Source organism: Castanea sativa, chromosome 2, assembly GCF_040712315.1.
Source record: "Castanea sativa cultivar Marrone di Chiusa Pesio chromosome 2, ASM4071231v1".
Lineage (NCBI taxonomy): Eukaryota > Viridiplantae > Streptophyta > Magnoliopsida > Fagales > Fagaceae > Castanea > Castanea sativa.
Window position 1 is genome coordinate 26,806,994 of NC_134014.1, and position 19,653 is coordinate 26,826,646.

Genomic DNA, 19,653 nt, shown 5'->3' on the forward strand with positions numbered 1-19,653 from the left:
TCATGAGGAGTTTGTGGATTGGCTTAGCCAAGTTGAAGAGTTTTTTGCTTGTTATGATATTCCAGAATCCAAAAAAGTTAAATTGGCAGCAACTAATTTGAGAGGCAAGGCAAGATCTTGGTGGGAGCAGTTGAGGATTCAAAGATTGTGGGAAGGGAAAACCAAGATTCAAACTTGGGAGAAGCTGAAACAGAAACTCAGGAAGCAATTTTTTCTGTACAGCCACATCCAAACCCACTATAGCAACTTGCACAAGTGCTGGACAAATTCAAATGCAGCAAATAGAGCAGTGTTGATTGAGACTCAGCAAACAAAGAGATCACAATCAGCCCTTTTCAATTCAAGAACCAGCCCAAGTGGTGGTACTACATCAAACTTCACTAAGCATTGGAGGCAGCCAACCAAGAATGTTGAGATTGGGTCAAATACCGCTGGATCTAATGAAGTTTCCAAGATACTAGCCAAGAATCAGCCTGTTTTGTCAAAGGGTGAAACCTTGGTGGTTGAAGAGATAGAAGATCTAGACTTTCTGGTTGAAGAGTTAGAAGATTAAGACTTGCTGGTAGAAGAGTTAGAAGATCAAGATTTGCTGGTTGAAGATTTAGAATATCATGATGTGGGGCAGCCTATTTTTGATAATTACATTGAAGAACAGGTTGGTGAAGAAGGGAAAGAAATGAGTGATAGCATGAAGTATGTGGCTGAACCTGTTTATGATCAGTATATGGATGAAGTAGCTGTTATTGTTGAGGAAGAAAAGGATTTATCATTAGGAACAAAGGCTTTGCAAGCTCCAAAGCAAGAAATGGAGGAAGACAAACATCGTAAAGGTAAAATTTTTTCAATTAATTTCTGCATTGAAGGAAGAATTTGTGACTTGTTGATTGAGAAAGGTAGTTATGAGAATGTGGAGTCGCAAGATATTTTGAACAAGCAAGAATTGAAGCATCAACATAAATTGTCTTGCTTAAATAAAAGAGATGAAATTAGAGTTTCAAGAGGTTGTAATTCCATTCTTTGTGATGAAGTAGACATACAATCATGTAACTACCATAGGCAAGCCATCTTGGGAGGAAGGTGCAGCACACGTAGTTTGCACAAGATAGTGCTTCACTACTCATTGCAACCAAAGAAGGGGAAAGCAAGTCCCAAACCAATGGTCAAGATGAAGAAAGCTTTAAAATTGGAGTGTCAACCAAACTTGAGGACAAGTTTGCTTTCAAGAAAGGGAGTCCTCTTAATGCAAATGCATCTACATTGGAGTTTCAGTTGTGTGGGACTTCGCTGTGCAGAAGCAGCAACATTTGGTGTGCTGCAGCAAACTCATTATACAAGGCAACTGCATCATCCTAGAAAGCTAGAAATCCATACAAATCTTGTGGCAACCAAGAGCACTTGAGGTCAAGTACTTCTTAAGAGGGAGAGTCCTGATGCAGGGCATTTCAAGCAACTATATGCCTATATCCTAATTCACTTGTAACTAATTAGTTAGTTAGTTAGTTAGTTAGTTAGAAGATTTTTTAAGCCTTAGCCTATGGATTTAGACACTTGTCAACCATCTAGATGCTGCCAATGCCAAACAACTAGCATAAGTAGGAGAATGTAAGCTCTTTGTAAATCAGTTTTGGTAATTGAATGAATTGTTAGCCTTTGTGTGCTGTTTGGAACTAAGTGTTCTTGCAGAGGTACTTATCCATCTATCAATTTGTTCTAAGTAACTCAACTCTTTCATTGTTTCTAAACCATACACAAACAACCCATCACATTCCCTGCATCAATTACATCTCTCAACACTTCTAAAATTTATATGTAAGATTCTGAAATCTTAATATTTTTATACTTAGTATATGTGGCAGGAATTGTACAATATTGTTATTCTATTCCCCCCCCCCCCTAAAAAAAAAATCCTCTCATTGGGCCTGTTTTGTTTGTCTAGCTTGATGCTGTTAAATTCTTTTTCTTGCTGATTGCTGATTGTACATAGATCATATAAATTTGAAATAATGGTACAGAACTATGGTGCCTTCTTTGAGAAAGATGGGGCAGGGTTTAGAGGCCAAATAAAGCTTACTGGATTCAGGAATGGGGATATAGACCTCTCAAAGTCATCATGGACCTACCAGGTATCTATTAAAAAATTTCAGCTCTGCATTCTCAGCTGAAATTTGGCAGTAACTTAGATTTGAAATGCAGCTTCAGCAAAATATGGGTACCAAATTATCTGATTTTCAGAAAATGCATCTGCTGGCTAGAATTTGACACTACAATCAATTCTTTGTCGTGGCTTTTCATATCAGAATGAATTGAGACTTGTATATATTACATGGTACACTTAACTAATATTATGTGGTAATGAAACCATCATTCTGAATTTATCTCCCCAGTTGTCATGACCTGAGTAAAGGTCTAGTCACATATGTGCTTATACCGCAAAAGGTTTAGTCAACTTACAATTAGGGCTTCTCATAGTTTGCCCATTCGACATAATAAAGACCCGATATGGGACTCAACTCACACCCATACAACACACACTTATCCAATCTAACCACATGATATGGGGCAATCTCCCCCACTAAAATTACTGACATCCTCATTAAGGAACGTGCTGCAGTGCCCCCAAGCCACATGACGGTTACCAGGTTGGTTTTGATACCATTTTTTATGACCCTAGGAAAGTGCTAGTAGCCACATCTATGATTAAACTCAAAAGGACTAGTTAAGTAGCAATGGGGACTACTTATAATCACTTTTATTACCCATTCCAACTTAGTAAACACTTGATGTGAGACTTAACTCACACCCACACAATACACATTTATCGAATCCAATCCATGTAATACAATGTATCACATGGGCTCTTACTTGTTAGATTGATTCTTTCCTTTTAAAGTATTGATTTCATCAGATTTAACCCTTGTACTGACCTGTCCTGAAGGTAGAAAATCGCAAGGTGGATAATGAATTGCTTTTATTTTGATTCTAGGTTGGGCTTAAGGGTGAATTCTTGAATATATACACCATGGAGGAAAATGAAAAGGCTGGATGGAGTGATCTGACACTTGATGCAATTCCGACCACATTTTCCTGGTACAAGGTAAATTTATTATTTGACTTATCAAAAAATAGAAAGATCAATTTTTCTTTGAAGATAAAAATCTGTAAAGATCATTTTGTGGGTTTTGCATTGCTAATTAGATATATCTTTGAGCACAAGTATTATGTCATTATTAGTTGACCCAATATATTTTTAAAATCCAGATGCCTCTCTTAACACTTAATGATTATTATTATTTTTTATTGTTTTTAATTTGTCTTGTTTTCTTACTTCTAGGTTTTTATTTACTTTTTATTTTTATTTATTTTTTCCGAATAGAAATATATTGGATTTTATGGGAGATAATACGCAGACCAAGTTTCCCTTGATAAAATTACCCTGTGCATATGGTCCTAAAACTGAAGAAATTCCGAATAATTGTTGATCATTATAACTAAAAATGTCAATAATTTTGGGTGGGGTGGTTAAAGTTGAAGTTCAGGATGTTAATACCCCCAGTGCAAGTGCTACTTAGGACAGGATTAGAAACTCAGTTCTACGTTCTACATGATCTTTGAATTTTGTAGTGAAGCCAATGCCTGCTCTCTTATTGCACTTAGCTAATTGTATCATCTATTGTTCATTGCTTAGATTGATCTTTGATTCTATACTCACAAATACCTTTTCCATAATTCAATCAGACTTACTTTAATTCCCCTGATGGCACGGAGCCTGTTGCTCTTGATTTGGGAAGCATGGGAAAGGGGCAAGCGTGGGTAAATGGTCACCATATAGGAAGATATTGGACTCTGGTTGCCCCAAAAGATGGATGTCAAAGAATATGTGATTATCGTGGGCCATACAACTCGGATAAGTGTACAACAAACTGTGGGAAGCCTACCCAAAGCTGGTATACTTCTCTCTCGCAATATATGAAATTATAAAGACATGGCTAAAGTTAGTCTTTCCATATTGCAAAACTTGAGCACATCGTAAATTTCTCTCAAATTTTAAGGCTCTTTCACATTAAACCCTTAATTTCTAGTTCCATTAATATCCATCCGTAGTTTCAAAAACATATAATGTGGTCCCTCAACAAGGCTCCATTAACTAAATGTAATGAAACCTAAAGTGAAGTGCACTTGGAGACCTACATGTGAAAAGTAAGTAGCATATTTGTACCCCCAAAAGAAAATAAAAAATAATAAAAACCTACAAAACGGTAGCATTTTTTTGGGACATGTAATTGTGTGTTAAGAAAGAAAAATATACTTAGGCACAAAGGCAATGTCCCATGGAACAAAAAATAACACAAGCAAAAGCTCTCAAAGAGTCTTAGCACCAGCTACAGGAAGAAGAAGAAAAAATTCTAGGCAAGTGTTGAATATATTGGGTTTATGTTATTTATTTTAGTGTAAAAGGGCCCGAGAGGCCAAAAGCCCATGTAGGGCTTACCCTAGCTCTTATATTTACTCTACTAGGGTTCATTGTAATCAACACTTGAGAATAAACTAAAAATGTAGCCTCTAGGGCTTTATCCCGTAAATGTAGGCCGTTTGTTGAACCACGTAATCCCTTGTGTTCTTCTCTTTTCCTTGCTTCCGCTTTTCTATATTATTTTATCCTGAGATTAATCTCTAAAGCCATCTATTTTCTTGGGATGGCTTGAAATCTTCAACGAACGGTTTCTTGCCATCTGTTACCAACCACAGAAGATTGTGTTTATCACAAGGAGCCTTCCAAATTCTCTGAAGAAAGTGAAAATAAAGAAGAGATTGTCAAGATTTTCAATATCATCCCACATAAAGAAAACTTGTGATAAAAATAATGCAAATCCAAGTGCAGATTTTTCACAAGTAATAATATCTCGGCGAGTCCGAGGTCTATCCACAGGGAATGATTGACACTAATATAAAAACCTCTATTATTAAGTAGTAATTAAAAACAGTTGTTTGTTTGTTTTTCCACCCAAAGATGGAGCAAGATAATATTGGAAATACAATTGAAAATAGAAATATAAATCTAAGAGAAATTAATGGAGAGAAACTATGATGCACCGACGTGGCAAAATGGCCGCTGAACCCGCGTCCGACACGGGGTGCGGCGGGCGACCCCGCTGCCTACGCGTTGGTGCCGCATCAGAATTTTTTTTTTTTTTGTTTGTTTGTTTCCGGATTCCCGCCGATTCGGCTCTGACGCGCGCTGATTCAAGCTGAATCAGATCGTATCAGCCGAATATCGGTGTGTTTTGGCCGGAAAAAGGAAATCGGCCAATTTAAAAAATTAAAAAAAAAAAAAAACCTTAAATACTTGATACGCCGTTGTTGCTGTCTTCACCGGCCTTAACCCCTTTCTTCTTCTCTTCTTCTTCTTTGCTTCTTCATCTTCTTCTCCCTTCTTTTTCGTCTAGCGTTTGTTCTGTTCCTTTTTTTTTTTTTTTTTTAAGTTTTGTTTTGTTTTGTTTTGTTTTTTTGTTTTTTGTTTTGAAATGGATGGTTAAATGCCTTTGGTCAGAGAGGCTTTATTTCGTTTGTTGTGCCTCTGACCAAACATGTGAGCCTTGAGTCATCTCCTTTTTTTTTTCTTTTCTTTTTTTAATGGGAAGCTACACCTATTTTAATACCTGCCACATATATCCTTTATTTTGTTTTTGGATTGACCAAATAGGTGAGCCACTAAGCCACATTTTGTATTGTTATTATTAATTTATTTATGGGAAGCCTTAATACATTTGTCAATAATTCAAGTGTTAAAAACTTTTGTGTACTTATTATATGAGTTTTCTATTATTATTATATAAAAAAGCATGCTTAGCAATATATAAAATATATAAATAAAAATATTTTTAATAATTTTTTAATCGCCGCACCCCGCCGCACCCTATTTTATTAAAAATTGCCGAGTCCTGAACTCACACCTGTACCTGCACCCGAATCTGGAAACGCACCCGTGCTTCATAGGAGAGAAAACAATAGAGATTTAAGGATTCACCTAATATTTTATCATATGAATTTGGATTATTTTTAACTTAATTAGGGTAGAGAGCCAACTCTTCTAATCGGAAGATAAAACAATAAAGTACTCAAACAAGGTATAAAGTAGATTGAATATGAGTGATTGAACAAATCATTCAATTGGCATGTTACAAGGGAGATTAAGCATTCAATGTATTCTCAAATCATAACAAATCAAGGAGTTCAAGCATTTGATATAAATAAAAATCATATTAAATCTTAAAAACTTGTCAACATGCAATGATTCAAAATAATAAATCAATCTTAAAATTCAACCATCAATTCATAGAAAGCACATAAATAATCCCCAGAACATATGATAAAAATATTAGGTTTCACCTCTATCCCTAGCTAGAAATTTAACCACACATAGTTATGCAAAATAAATCCATAAAAACAATGCTAAACGTCTAAAAAAATCAAACAAAAGATGAAAAAGTTCTAGGGTTTTTCCTCTCCTATAACCTCAGCCTCCTCCAAAGGAAAAGGAGAAAATTCCTCAAATTTAGGATGGAAATTACTTGATTTTCGTAATTTTATCTACTATCAGCTTTCAGCTCACTTTTAACCTTCAAAACAACTTTTCTGGAATTTGTGGTAAACTACAAAGTTGTAGATCTTCAACTCTTCTTTCCATGGCCTCAATAATCAGGTAAATCGGACATCTGTGCAAGAAGTTATGGCAAAAATACTGAAACAGTGCAAGATGTTTCCATATCAAGATTTTTCCAATTTTGGATTGAACGAATTCCTATGGAAAAATTGGCTAAATAGCATAATTATAGGAAAAAAATTGCTAAAGAGCATCTAACCAAAGTTATTATGTAGCATCTTTTTGGAACTTGAGTTTGGTGAACTTGAGTTTTACTTAGAACTCGAGTTTGACAATCTTGAGTTCCAAAAAGATGCTACATTAACAAAATAAATTTGGGCTGGTGCTTTTCTTCTAAATTATTCCTAAAATTTTGCTATTTGAAAAAAAATGCCAATTTCTTTCTTCCCTTTTTTATTCTCACACATTTTTTACTTATTTAATGCTTCAAAAACCATGCTCCAATTGATCTTGACCCTTGGATTCTCTTGACAACATGTCTGTATGATTAGCTGAATTGTTTTCATCACCTACAAGAGAAAAATACACGTAATGAATATATTTTTGATAAATACTTCAAACTCACATATTTACGTGTAATTAAACATGAAATTAATGTGATATTGTCTACCAAGACTAAGATAATAGTGTAATTTTATGCGATCAACAACTTAACCTTTTGTACCACGTCATTATTATTATTATTATTATTATTTTGTGATAGGTAATAGAAGTTGTATTGAATAAAAGTTGGTACCTATTTCCAAATATTAGAAAAATGTTTCCCCAATCAATTTCTCCATGCAAAAAGAAGAGAAGCAACCGTCTTCAGCATCACCCATTGGATCCCAAACGCCAGAAAAACTTCACTCCACAAAAGAATGGGCAAACTCGTATTGGAGCAAAACATGATCCACAATTTTTCCCATCACAACATAAGCAACACCAATTAACTAGGGGCCCAAATAGGTGAATAATTCAAACAGTTCTTTCATTAGATAAAGATAGGTGACCTTAGAATAATCATCCACAAAAATTACAGAATACTTAAATCCCAACAATGCCGGAGAGTTTCTTGGTCCCCAAATATCATAATGAACTAAATGAAAAGGACTACTGTACTGACACGACTCTCGCGCCTATAGACAAAAGGCACCCTATGGTGCTTACTCAATTGACAACTTTAGATTGTAAGGAGTCAACTTGACGAAATGATGGGACTAACATCTTCAAATTCTTGAGAGAGGGATGACCAAAATGACAATGATGCTAAAGAGGTGAGGTAGACGATTCAAACGCCACTAAACTTGAAGAACCACACCGATCCAGGTAGTAAACTCCACTAGCATCATGCCCTTCACCAATAATCTTTCCCGTCTTAAGATCTTGAAAGATACAATGAGTGGTTAAAAAATTGTAGCACGATTTAGAAGTTTAGTAACTTTATTAATCAACAAAAGATTAAATAGAAAGTCAGGAATATATAAGACTGAAGATAGGGAAATATTAGAACTGAGATTGGCAATGCCCAAACCAAAAATTGTAGTGGCCGAGCCATCTTCCAAAGTAACATTGGGGAGACTACTAGAATGCACAAGGTCCGAAAGTAAACTTGAGGTACTTGTCATATGATCAGTAGCACTCGAGTCAATGACCCAAGGCTCTTGAGTGGCAAGATAGGCTACAGAAGTACCTTGTTGAGCCAAAGTAGCAGTGGAGTTGGAACTAACAGAATTAGAATGCATAGACATGAGACGATTATACTCTTCCTCAGGGATGGAGCCTACTCTTGATGTTGGTGGAAGTGAGTGTGAAGTCAGTTCTTTAACTTGAAGACTAGCTGGATGAGCTGAGGGTTTACCATATAATTTCCAATAGAAGTCCATTGTATGATTCTCTCCATGACAATAAGTGCATTGACAAGGGGCACGCCCTCTACCACGACCCCCTCCCCCTTGCTCACGTCCTCCACGACCTCTACTCCAACGGCCTCAGCCTCCATGGCCACCTCTACCACTCCCCATAGAGGTGGCAAAAGCAAATGTGCACCAGAAGGTACTGTAGGAGTAGTAGTAATAGAATCAGCTTGTCTAAGCCTACCAAAAACTTCACTCAATAAAGGAATGTCTTTACTAACCAAAGGTTTTGATTTCACTGATTTAAAGGTTGGAGATAAGCTAGAGAGGAAGCGAGCAACATGCATCTAATCTCGTTGTTTCTTCATATTTTTAATATCAAGAGGAGAAGGGTTGGTAAATATTTGGGATGCACAGACGCGGCAAAATGGCCGCCACACCCGCGTCCGATGCGGTGACGCGCGAGGGACGCCGCTGCCTGCGCGTCCGTGAAGCGTCCAGGTTTTTTTTTTTTTTTTTCATTTTCCAACTCGGGCCGACTCGCGCTGATTCGGGCTGAATCAGTCCATATCGGCCGAAACTGCTGATACACGCCGAAATTTAAAAAAAAAAAAAAAAAAAAGGTCCTAACTAATCTAACCTAATTCATTCTTCTCATCTTCAGCTCTCTCTCACTCGTCTCTGTCGTTGGTTTCTTGAAGGAACCCACCTCCTCACAGCTGGTAGCTTCTTCGTTATTTTGCTTCTTCTGCGTTTTTCTGTTCTCTGCCTCTTCTCTTCTTCTTTTTTCAGACTTTTGCGTGTAGTATGCTTTCACTGCCTGTATTGATTTATTGTTTAACAGTTAATACTTTAATTTCTTTTAGTTTTGTGAGCCCTTCACACATGAGTCACGTATTGGAAAGCTGAAAGTTTCAGCCTTTAGTCATTTGTGTTAACTTCTAAGCTACCCCACTCCACGTGGCTAACTTATGTTTCACCATTTTCAATTTTTTTTTCTTCTTTTAATTTTATCATTACTCTTGTTGTAATCTAAAAAATAATTATTAATTATTTATTATTATTGAGTGATATTTTAATACCTTTGTCAATAATTCAAGTGTCAAAAACTTGTGTATTTTTTACTATCTATTATTATTATATGAGTTTTCTATTATTATTATATGAAAAAGCATGCTTAGCAATATATAAAATATATAAATAAAAATATTTTTTATAATATAAAAGAAGTCTTCAATCTATGACTCCAATGATCTGCCACTAAAAAATATTTCACTTTTAATCTGAAAGGGTAGTGAAATGGGGGGTGAGCTCGAAGCTCATTAAGAAACAACATAACATGAGGATGTCTTTCAAAACAAAACAATAGCATCATTGACAAAATATAATCTTTGCAAAACATTTACAAATAGTTTTAACAGTAATATAATATAAAACTTTCAGAAAGAAAACATTTAACTATAACACTATAATTAGTAAATAAAATAGTAATCGCTTTAGTTAGCGAAAATACACTAAATAGGTAGAAACAATATATTATAGTAATAAACAACTTTTTCACTTATAAAAGTCAATAACAATAAAACAATAGTTTGATATGGAAAACATTAAACATTAGTCAGACAAAGACGTAAACTAATAAACACTCGGTGGGTGATTCCCATGGGAAACAATAACACTAACCTCAAAGAGGCAACACTGGCTCCAAAGAGCAAATGATAACACTACACCACACCATATTAACACTACATCGGTCAAAGACCAACACTTAGGGTCCGTTTGGTTGGAGGAGTGGAAAAGTGGGAAGATGGAAAATTATGGAATGATAGAAAATATTTGGTTTTTCCTCTTGTGTGTTTGGTTGGAGGGGTGGAAAACTCTTTCGTTTGGTTGGAGAGAAAAATGGATGGATGGAAAATGTGATTTATATAAATTGACTATTATACCCTTGTTACATAATATGTAAGAAATAGATTTATTTGTACTCATGAAATAAAGTGAAGGGTAGGTGAGAAGGTATTTGTGTAAAATAGATTTCTCAGCACTTTTCCCTCCTAATTTTCCTCCCAATTTGGGAGGATAAAAAAAGTGGGCTCAGGAGGGAAAACTTTCTCTCCTATTTTCTGTCTCTCATTTTTTCCTTCCCCAACCAAAAAGTGGAAAATAGCATTTTCCACCCTACTTTCCATCCTCCCTGTTTTCACCCCAACCAAACACACCCTTAAAGGTTGCAGACTGTCTAGCTGACCGTTTAAAACATTCTTACTTTATTACAATATTGTCAATACCAATCATGTATCATATAAATAATACTTTCTCAAAATATAATTTTGAGTCATTCTTAACATATACAGTTTCAAAATAACCCACAAGAAATAAATAAATTTGGGTATGTATAAAGCAGTGATAATGGTATAAGTTTTTGAAACTTCACTTTTGCAAATATATACATATACACACACACACACACACACACGTCTTGAGAAACGTCATATTCTGAAGTCCACTTACCTCTAGTTGCTAAATCAAGCTTCACATCAATTGTCCAGAACAATGTTAACTAGAACCTAATTAAGGATCAAATAACTCAATGAGGACAAGTTTCAAATAACCAAAAAGTCCTCTTATAAAACTTTTCCTTAGCCACTATGAAGATTTCTATTAAATCTAATGTAGCTTTCTAATATACATCATGTCTATACTATATTTTATATAATTGTAGTGTAATTTCTAATACTACAATCTGCTATACATACATACATATATATATATATATATATCATTGAACACCACCTATGGATGTCTATATAGGCTTAACTTATAAAGAATGGTGATCCTACTCCACATATATATATTAGGATCTCTTTCAAAATCAATAAGCTAATGTACGTTTATATAGATACTTCCATGATAGCCTATTTTCCCTTGAATATATCAATATAATTTCTGACACTTTCATGTGACTATGAGATGATGAATCCTAAGTCAAAGATGTGTTTAATGATTCCAATAAAGCATGTATAGTTGGATGTTTACCTCAGTACAATATGAACTTGCTGGCCACTCTAGTAGTACCACGTTATTCTATTCTTTTCAATGTAGAGAAACCCTAATTCTCTGCTCCTAAACCTTTACATGCTAAACATTGACATCTTCTCTTCTTTTTTCGGAATCTTGTTGTCTCTCTCTACCTTTCACATGGCTGACTTAAAACTCAAATTAAGGCTGTTTAGATAGGCTAGAACTCTAAGGATTCTAATAACACTTGAACTCCTAATCCAAATAGGTTTTAATCTCTTATTATTTTCCTTAAGTGATAAGGAGACTAAAAGTTAAATATGAATAATCCACAAAATAACTCTCCACTTTACATCTTCTTTTATTTATTTTCTTTGTAGATATCATAATATAAAATAATACCTTAAAAATAAATTAAATAATTCATCAATTCACTCTAAAAGAAATTAAATTAAATTAAAGTGAGGTGGGTGTTACAAGAGACCTATAACACATTCTAAATTTTACAGAAGCATAAAAACAAGGTCTGAATTCCAAATTTTCATTTGGACCAGGGCAGTTTGTTAGACATGCATTCCACAAGCAAAGGCAGTCAAATTTGTGCATTTAACTGACTCACTAAAAGCTTATTACTAATAACTATAACAAAAATGAATTAATCTGCTCAAACCCTGCCCAATTCATTATAGGTAGAATAGTATCTGGCAAGAGAACAACAATACCCCAAAAGGAAGATGAAGATTTGTTTCTTCCTACGTAGGATATTAATGCAATATTTGTAAACCAACATTCAGTTCAGCAACATTGCAAGTGCTACACCACCGGCAAGGAACTAATGAAAATCCAATCAAATAAAGAAAATTACATAAGTGACATTAAAAAGTACTACTAGTTACCTGACAGCCACTAGTCCATCATTGACAATTCAAAAAGTACTACTAGTTACCTAACAGCCACTAGTTACAATAAGGACTCATTCACTGTAAGCCCAACTAAAAATAAACAAAACTACTTCATCCTCTTTCATAGCCATCTCACATTCAAGAGATAGCATTAATCATGATATATTAACAAATCACATAATTCACCAAAAATAAGAGTAACAAATAACATTTATTGATGTATATGCATAAATAATTAACCTACTCAAAGAATCATAATCACGATGTTTGCAAATCTAGTCGCTTTTACTTCATTAGAGAACTTAACTAGATTCTCTCCTTTCTGGTTTGGCCCCTTAAGCCTATTCATTGACTTATCAAATGAAAAACCTTTTTATGTGAAAGACTTTACAGATTTCTTTGTAACCTTTTTATTTGAAATACTTTACACATGATATCTATAAGGACTTAAACACGAACGTAGATCAACAAATACCCAAAAAATTCATCTGGGTATTTCCTATTTTCCTTGTAGATCATTTAACCAGTATTACATAAGTAACCCCATTTGAGTAGGATTCACGCAAAACCAGATCACAAAATGCAAGAAAATTAAACCCAAACAGGATATTTACATAAAAATAAAATAATATAAAAAATCAAACCCAGGACAGAATCAGAAGCAACCCCATTTGAGTAAGATTCACGCCAAAGCCAGATCACAAAACGCAAGAAAATAAAACCCAAACAGGATATTCACATCAAAAAAATAAAATCAAAAATCAAACCCAGGACAGAATCAGAAACAACCCCATTTGAGTAAAAAACAATTATACCTTAGAATCCAATCTGTTAAAGATCTTGCTGAAACCAAATTGCTTTCCTCTCTGAGACATATAAACCAATGAGATAAGTTTGTGTTGAAAAAAAAAACCCAAAATCAAAGACTAAGAGAAGGAAATTAAGAAGAAAAAAAAAAAAAAAAACCCAACAAAGAGAAGGATGACTTACACACGTAGAGAGAGAACTCGGTGAGAGAGGTGGAGGAGCACCGCCAAATTGTGATGGTGATTTGAGGCTGGAGAGCTGAGAGAGGCGGAGAGACCAAGAGAGAGCTTAGGGTTTTTTTCTAAAAAAAATTTGGGTCCAAAAGAGGTATATTTATATGAAACCGAACCCAACCTAACACAGACCCCAAACCGAAAACAATCCAATCTTCAGACCTGAAACCTGACCCAAATATTCTCAGACCTGCCCAAAACCCCACCAGGTCGGGTTGGGTCGGTCAGGTGGGTGGGTCCCTCCTCAGCCCTACAAGACTCTACTTTGCATAAATGTTATAATCTAAGATTAAAATAACAGCCTGACATCTTTTTTTTTTCCAATCTCCAGGTACCATATACCACGGTCATGGCTACAAGCATCAGATAATTTGCTTGTCATCTTTGAAGAAACTGGAGGGAATCCATTTGATGTATCAATCAAGTTACGATCTGCCCAAATCATCTGTGGTCAAGTATCAGAGTCTCACTATCCACCTCTCTGGAAGTGGTCCCAATCAGATTTTAATGCAAGTATACTAATTAATGATACAACACCAGAACTTCATTTGCGGTGTGATGATGAGCATGTAATTGCCTCAATAAAATTTGCTAGCTATGGAACTCCTCTAGGTAGCTGCCAAAAGTTTTCTAAAGGAAATTGCCATGCTCCCAGTTCATTCTCTGTAGTCTCTGAGGTATTTTTTTTTAATTTTATGCTTGACAAGTAGTTCTTTGGTTATTACGGTTGAAATGCATGTCTTATAGTTTGAATTTATCCTGCTCTGTTCTCACTTATGAGGGATAGTTCACTAAAATCAGTCTCTAAAATCCTTTAGTTTCATGTTTAAGCATGGGAGTTTGGGAACAATTGTTCTTACTTTCAATAAGTGATTGACTAGGGTAAAATACATGCTTGCTTAAAGAGTTCTATTCAATGTGTCTATTATATTCATTTGGTGATCAACAAACATGCTCACAAGCGCACCAAAAAGCTGGTAATAGATCTTAACCCATTGTTCATATAATTTTTTCTTAGAGCCTTTTTGATATTGTTAGTTCCTAGAATTGATTGGTCAAGAAAAGATTGATTGACCCTTGTGAAAGAATCTTTGGGCTTGGAGATTATTGCCATTTATCTTCTAAAATCATTGTGATTGCCAAGATTAATCATGGCCCACATCACTGTGCTGCCTAAATGGCATTTCACCATGTGCTGGGTAAAGTAATGGCTGTTCCCCTTGCTCTGATATGGCTTGTGATTGGTGATGAGTGGCTATTGCAGTGATTGCAATGGACTGTAGCTTAGGTGAAGAGGTGGTCTGCCTGTTGGACAGCACAAAGGGTGAATTGACAGATTTAGATTGCTGGGATTTACCTAGTAGCAGCTTTGTTGGATTTGGAACAACTTAAACCCCAAATGCATGTGTTAATAATGTGACAACAGCTGCCCAGATGGGAAAAAATCAAACCTATAGTTGTTCTATCACACACCACAGCCAATAATAGTCCTACAAGTTTGCTATTCTTTAAGATCGGTAAAAGAAATGAAAAGCGTGGGCTCAATAAGTAATCCCTGGCCTTTGACTAGCTGGATCAAGTTGTTGGTAAGGACCCTTGGCATATTTAGTATGTGCCAAATTAATGCTTGGGTATTAAAAGAAGCTTAGGGATGTCTTTTATGCCTTTAATGGTTGTTGCTGCCCCTGCCATCTCTCCTCAGTTTGAGAGGGACATGACCTATGAGTTAAAAAGCATGGAGTCTTTCATAAAAATCATGATCAAGTTTTTTTGTGTTCTCATCTGTGATCCACGTGCAATTTGAAATTAAAAATTTTAGGACCACAACTTGTTCCACACACTTTGCCACAACTCTTCTATGTGACTTATTGAGTGGTGGAGAAAAAATAGTAAGTCCATGTGAAAGTGACAGGCAGCTAGCCATAGTCTACCACATAAGATAGTTGTCGCAAAGTGTGTAAGATATTTTATGGTCCTAGAATTATTCATTTGAAAGTGGATGTCACTTCCATTTTAGAAGATTCTTTTGTGATCCACGTTGCAATTTGAAAGTGGATATCCCTGTCTTTTTAGAAGATACTTTTGGGCTCCTTATGCTTTTACTACTAAGTCCAAACTAAATAAATAAACTCAATAGAACTAAAATAAGACCAAATGAACCATTAGTACAGCCTGTGTAGAAATTGGAAAATTATAAAACTGCAACTTACACTTTAAAATAAATATAATGATAAGAAATCCTACCATAACTATTTAATTCCCTATAACATAATAAAATAAAGCTTATAATCTACTAGCAAGCGTATCAAGCTCCCAAGTATTATACATGTACCAAATGAATGCATAGGTCAAGAGCTTTGGACCTTAGTGGTATAGCATCCTTTATTAGAAGAACCATGGTTCAAATTCCTCCTCTCTCCTCCCCTATTGCTGTAAGTATTGAATTATTACAAAATAAGTATTAGAATTAGTTTTGGAGCACCTTTTGTATGTCTTTAATAATTGCTGCCTTGGTCCTCCAACATATTGATCTACGTATCTAGCCTAGCTGTGGGTTGCACTATTGTACTTGTTAACTATGTAATGTTCTTGCGCCTTTTGATCCTTTCGGTTGTTATTGCTGCTATTATTATTGTTACTGTTATCATTCAAAAGCTCCCGTTTAACAGTTTCTTCTATTTATAGGCTTGCTTGGGAAGAAATAGCTGTTACATTGGAATTTCAAACACAGTATTTGGGAGTGATCCATGCCGGGGCATTGTTAAGACTTTGGCTGTTGAGGCAAGATGCGTGTCATCATCAAACAATGTTGGTGCCTTGAAGCTTTGAAGTAACTAGAAGCGGCAACAATGAATGAGTTATTAAGAATCTCATAAGGCATAACCATATGCATGTCCATTAATCTGATTCTCTTGTTTTGGGGCTCCTGTATATGTTGAGAACAAGCCTTATCCAATGACCTGTGTGCGTACAGAAAATAAGAAGCATTACTTTTCATCTTTCTATCTTTACCAATACATAATTCTATTATTTGGGTGTATTTATTTGATATTATTCCTTTTTGAGATGGTCCATATTCTTTGAAATTATGATATAGTGCCCTTATGTTTTTCTTTTTTCTTTTTTTTCATACAACTAAAAATTTAGTTTAAAATAAGTTATTCAAATTCCTCATTCTCTTAAAAGAGATTATCAGGATAATTAAAATTCATTACCAAATTACATTTAATATTAATCAAATAATTGATAGGCACATTCAAATGCATAATCAAGAATGTGTTTTGATAAATGTTCAAATTCTCACTTTCAAAATAACTAAGTATTAACTCAAACAAAAATCAAACCAAAGCTATAAGAGAGATAGAGACGAATCTGATGGGGAACTTAAATACAAAACACCAAAATGTATTAACTCAAAATAGAGTTATTAAACAATGATTCATCGTCTTAAAGTAAAGTTGCACGAGGGGATTGACGGGTTTCTAAAGATTGGCAACCATTAGTAGTAAATAATACACCTTACAGTTTACTAGAATATGTTCATAAATACAGTATTATATGTTCCAGAAGCTCATGAAATCCTTTTAGCGTGAACTGTTTATATGCAAGTCATATCCACGTGAAAATATTTTGTTTATCATGCAAACATGCATACTATTAAATGTTCATGTCATGCCTCCCTCATTTAAGCAATTTAAGTACTCAGTTTTGTAGGATGTTCTTTAATGTAGCCAAGAGTGTCAGCATGGAGAAGTAGTAATTTTTATATGGAGCTAGTAGTAAATAGTTTGATGTATGTAAGATTGAAGGATTGTAAATATATAGATAATCTTCCGCTGTATCTGATGTTATTATGTCCACACGATGTTATGCCTTGTATAAAAACAGCTTGTAGATGCTTTGATCACTTCCAGTAGGTGGACAAGTTACTCATATTTTGTATTCTTGTATATTATATAAATTTTCAAGAAGGAATTAGAAAAGTAATGAAGTATAATTTGTTAATCTGTTATTTTAGTTAAGATTGATAAAAGTAGGTTAACACAATGACACAAGTTCGATGACAAAGAGAAGAATTAAAAAATTTATACTCCTTCCAGTTGGTTTGTGTTAATATCAGGCACGACTTGATATTAGCATGCTGGTCCATCCCAAATCGGGGTGTGACAACTTTCACTCCTCTGATTATCAATCCAAACTTGATTAATCTTCCAAGTTGAATACTTATCAAAAATCTTCCTAGTCGAATAACTTCTGTTGAAGATTTAACTATCTAAATCCATTTGAGAAAGAATTCTGCACAATTAGAAATTGACATTTTCAATTAATTGACAAGTGTATAATCATTGATACCAATAATAAGGAATAAATTGAAAAAAAAAAATTAATTAACAAGTATATTTGACTTGAATGTTTCAAGTAATCACATGCTTGTAAAGCTAACATTGGACTTCATTCAAGGCCACAAGAAGATACTAGGTAGGTGAGTTCTTCCTTGGTTGCATATTGGCCAATCAATTGCCATTTTGTTTTCACCAAATAGGAATATTTGCATAACTATAACTACAAGGATATGCCAACCACTATGCAAGATAAATAGCATCCCCATTCACATCAAAACAAGAAGAACAAAACAAACTAAAAAGTTGAAGCACTTCTAATGTAAGAGGCAATGAGAAGACAGATTTCCTATATTTTATTTGATTTTATGTATGAAGGGCAATTATGTAATTTCCTAATATTTTATAATGGGCCGTGCTTATAGTCTATTGGGTCTTACTTTAGTTTTATTTTAAGTTTAGTTATTTAGTTTGGGTTTAGTAGTAAAGCCCAAAGAGTCCAAGTCCAAGTCTTATTAGGGTTTTAAGAAATCCTACTTCAACTAAGATTAGGTATTAGTCTTCTATTTAAAGAGTTGTAGTATTTTCTATTGAGTTGATTATTAGTGGATGTTTTTAGAATTTAAGAGCTATGAAGCTTTCTTTTATGGTTTGTGTGATGCAACTTTCTCTGAGGTGTGATGTCAAGGAACCCTAGGTATGATGCTTAGGAAGTCTAGGTGTGATTCCTAGAATTTATTTATTTTCTATCTTTAATTTTACTGTTCACGAATCATTGTTCACAACACAAGAACAACCACCCAAATCTTGATTGTTTTCCTTTGTTTCATCCCCAGACCCTACTAATCCTTGTCCCTTTGGAAATCCTATTATCCCTCTTATTTCCTAGCCTATTCCCCACCAAAACCAAACCCTAATCCCTCAAAACAGAAGTAATACCAGATCTGCCCCTAGTGTTCTAAATCAGATTTTGTTGTTCCCCCTTGTCCTATGTCAACTTCCGAGTATCAGAACTATTTTCACAGTAACAACAAGAACATAAAAACAAAATCTTGATTTTCATACCTCCTTCAAACTGAGACCCAATATTAATCTAACAACCACAACAAAAGAATCAGTTTAATCAACCTAAAATGAAAACCCCATTCCATAAAAACGCTTACAAGTTTTGTGCTTGTCATCGAAAGTAATTGCTCAAATCTCACACATTGAAAGTTTAAAACCCCATCTCAAAACAAATAAGATCACCAGCAAATAAAACTTAAGCTTCACAAGATCATAAATTTGAACGAAGATGGGCTTGATGAAAACACATAATTTTAATAAATACCAAAAATTTACTTACTTGCAATGAGTGACAATGGCTGCAAGCCATTAGTGCTAAACAAGTCATAACTGAAGAGCAAGAGAGCCTAGAAAGAACCAGATTTGGGACTTTTATCAAATAGCTAGAGGGCTCATTGCTTCCATATTTATAAACTAGATATAGAGAAAAAGTCCATAAAAATTTCATTCTTTTCCTACTTTCTTATCTTGGACTTTTATCAAATAGGTAGAAGGCATCATATCTACAAAACAGAGCAGAAAAAGATACATTAAAGAGTGAAATAAGTCTTTCTAACATACCTTGATCAGTCATGATTAGTTGCAATGGTGGTGTTTGTATTTCAACAACCACTGTAGCAATAGTATACAGACTAACATTTCCAGCAAGTTTGGCAAGCAAGAGTGATGAGAATGGTGTCATTGGTGTGTATTGCGTGAACGGAAGATAAGAGAAACTAAGCTGGTTAAAAAAAAAAAAAAAAAAGGTTTTTGAAAATTGGGTGAGAAGCAGGAGAATGAATTTGGAATTAG

General features: G+C 34.6%; 1 protein-coding gene and 1 long non-coding RNA gene across 2 annotated transcripts in view; both read left to right on the plus strand.

Moving 5' to 3' along the window:
• Positions 1–16,542, plus strand: part of LOC142624461 (beta-galactosidase 9) — a 62,619-nt gene extending 46,077 nt beyond the window's left edge. Inside the window, exons 15-19 of the mRNA XM_075798030.1 lie at positions 2,013–2,123; positions 2,984–3,094; positions 3,736–3,944; positions 13,788–14,133; positions 16,142–16,542. Of these exons, the coding sequence (XP_075654145.1) occupies positions 2,013–2,123; positions 2,984–3,094; positions 3,736–3,944; positions 13,788–14,133; positions 16,142–16,285 (921 nt within the window). The 3' untranslated portion in view covers positions 16,286–16,542. The remainder of the gene's footprint in view (positions 1–2,012; positions 2,124–2,983; positions 3,095–3,735; positions 3,945–13,787; positions 14,134–16,141) is intronic.
• On the plus strand, positions 5,409–9,221 carry LOC142624462 (uncharacterized). The gene is made up of 3 exons (XR_012842336.1): positions 5,409–8,695; positions 8,806–8,997; positions 9,161–9,221. It is a non-coding gene; the product is annotated as an uncharacterized LOC142624462 (long non-coding RNA).
• Positions 16,543–19,653: the final 3,111 nt, after the last annotated feature.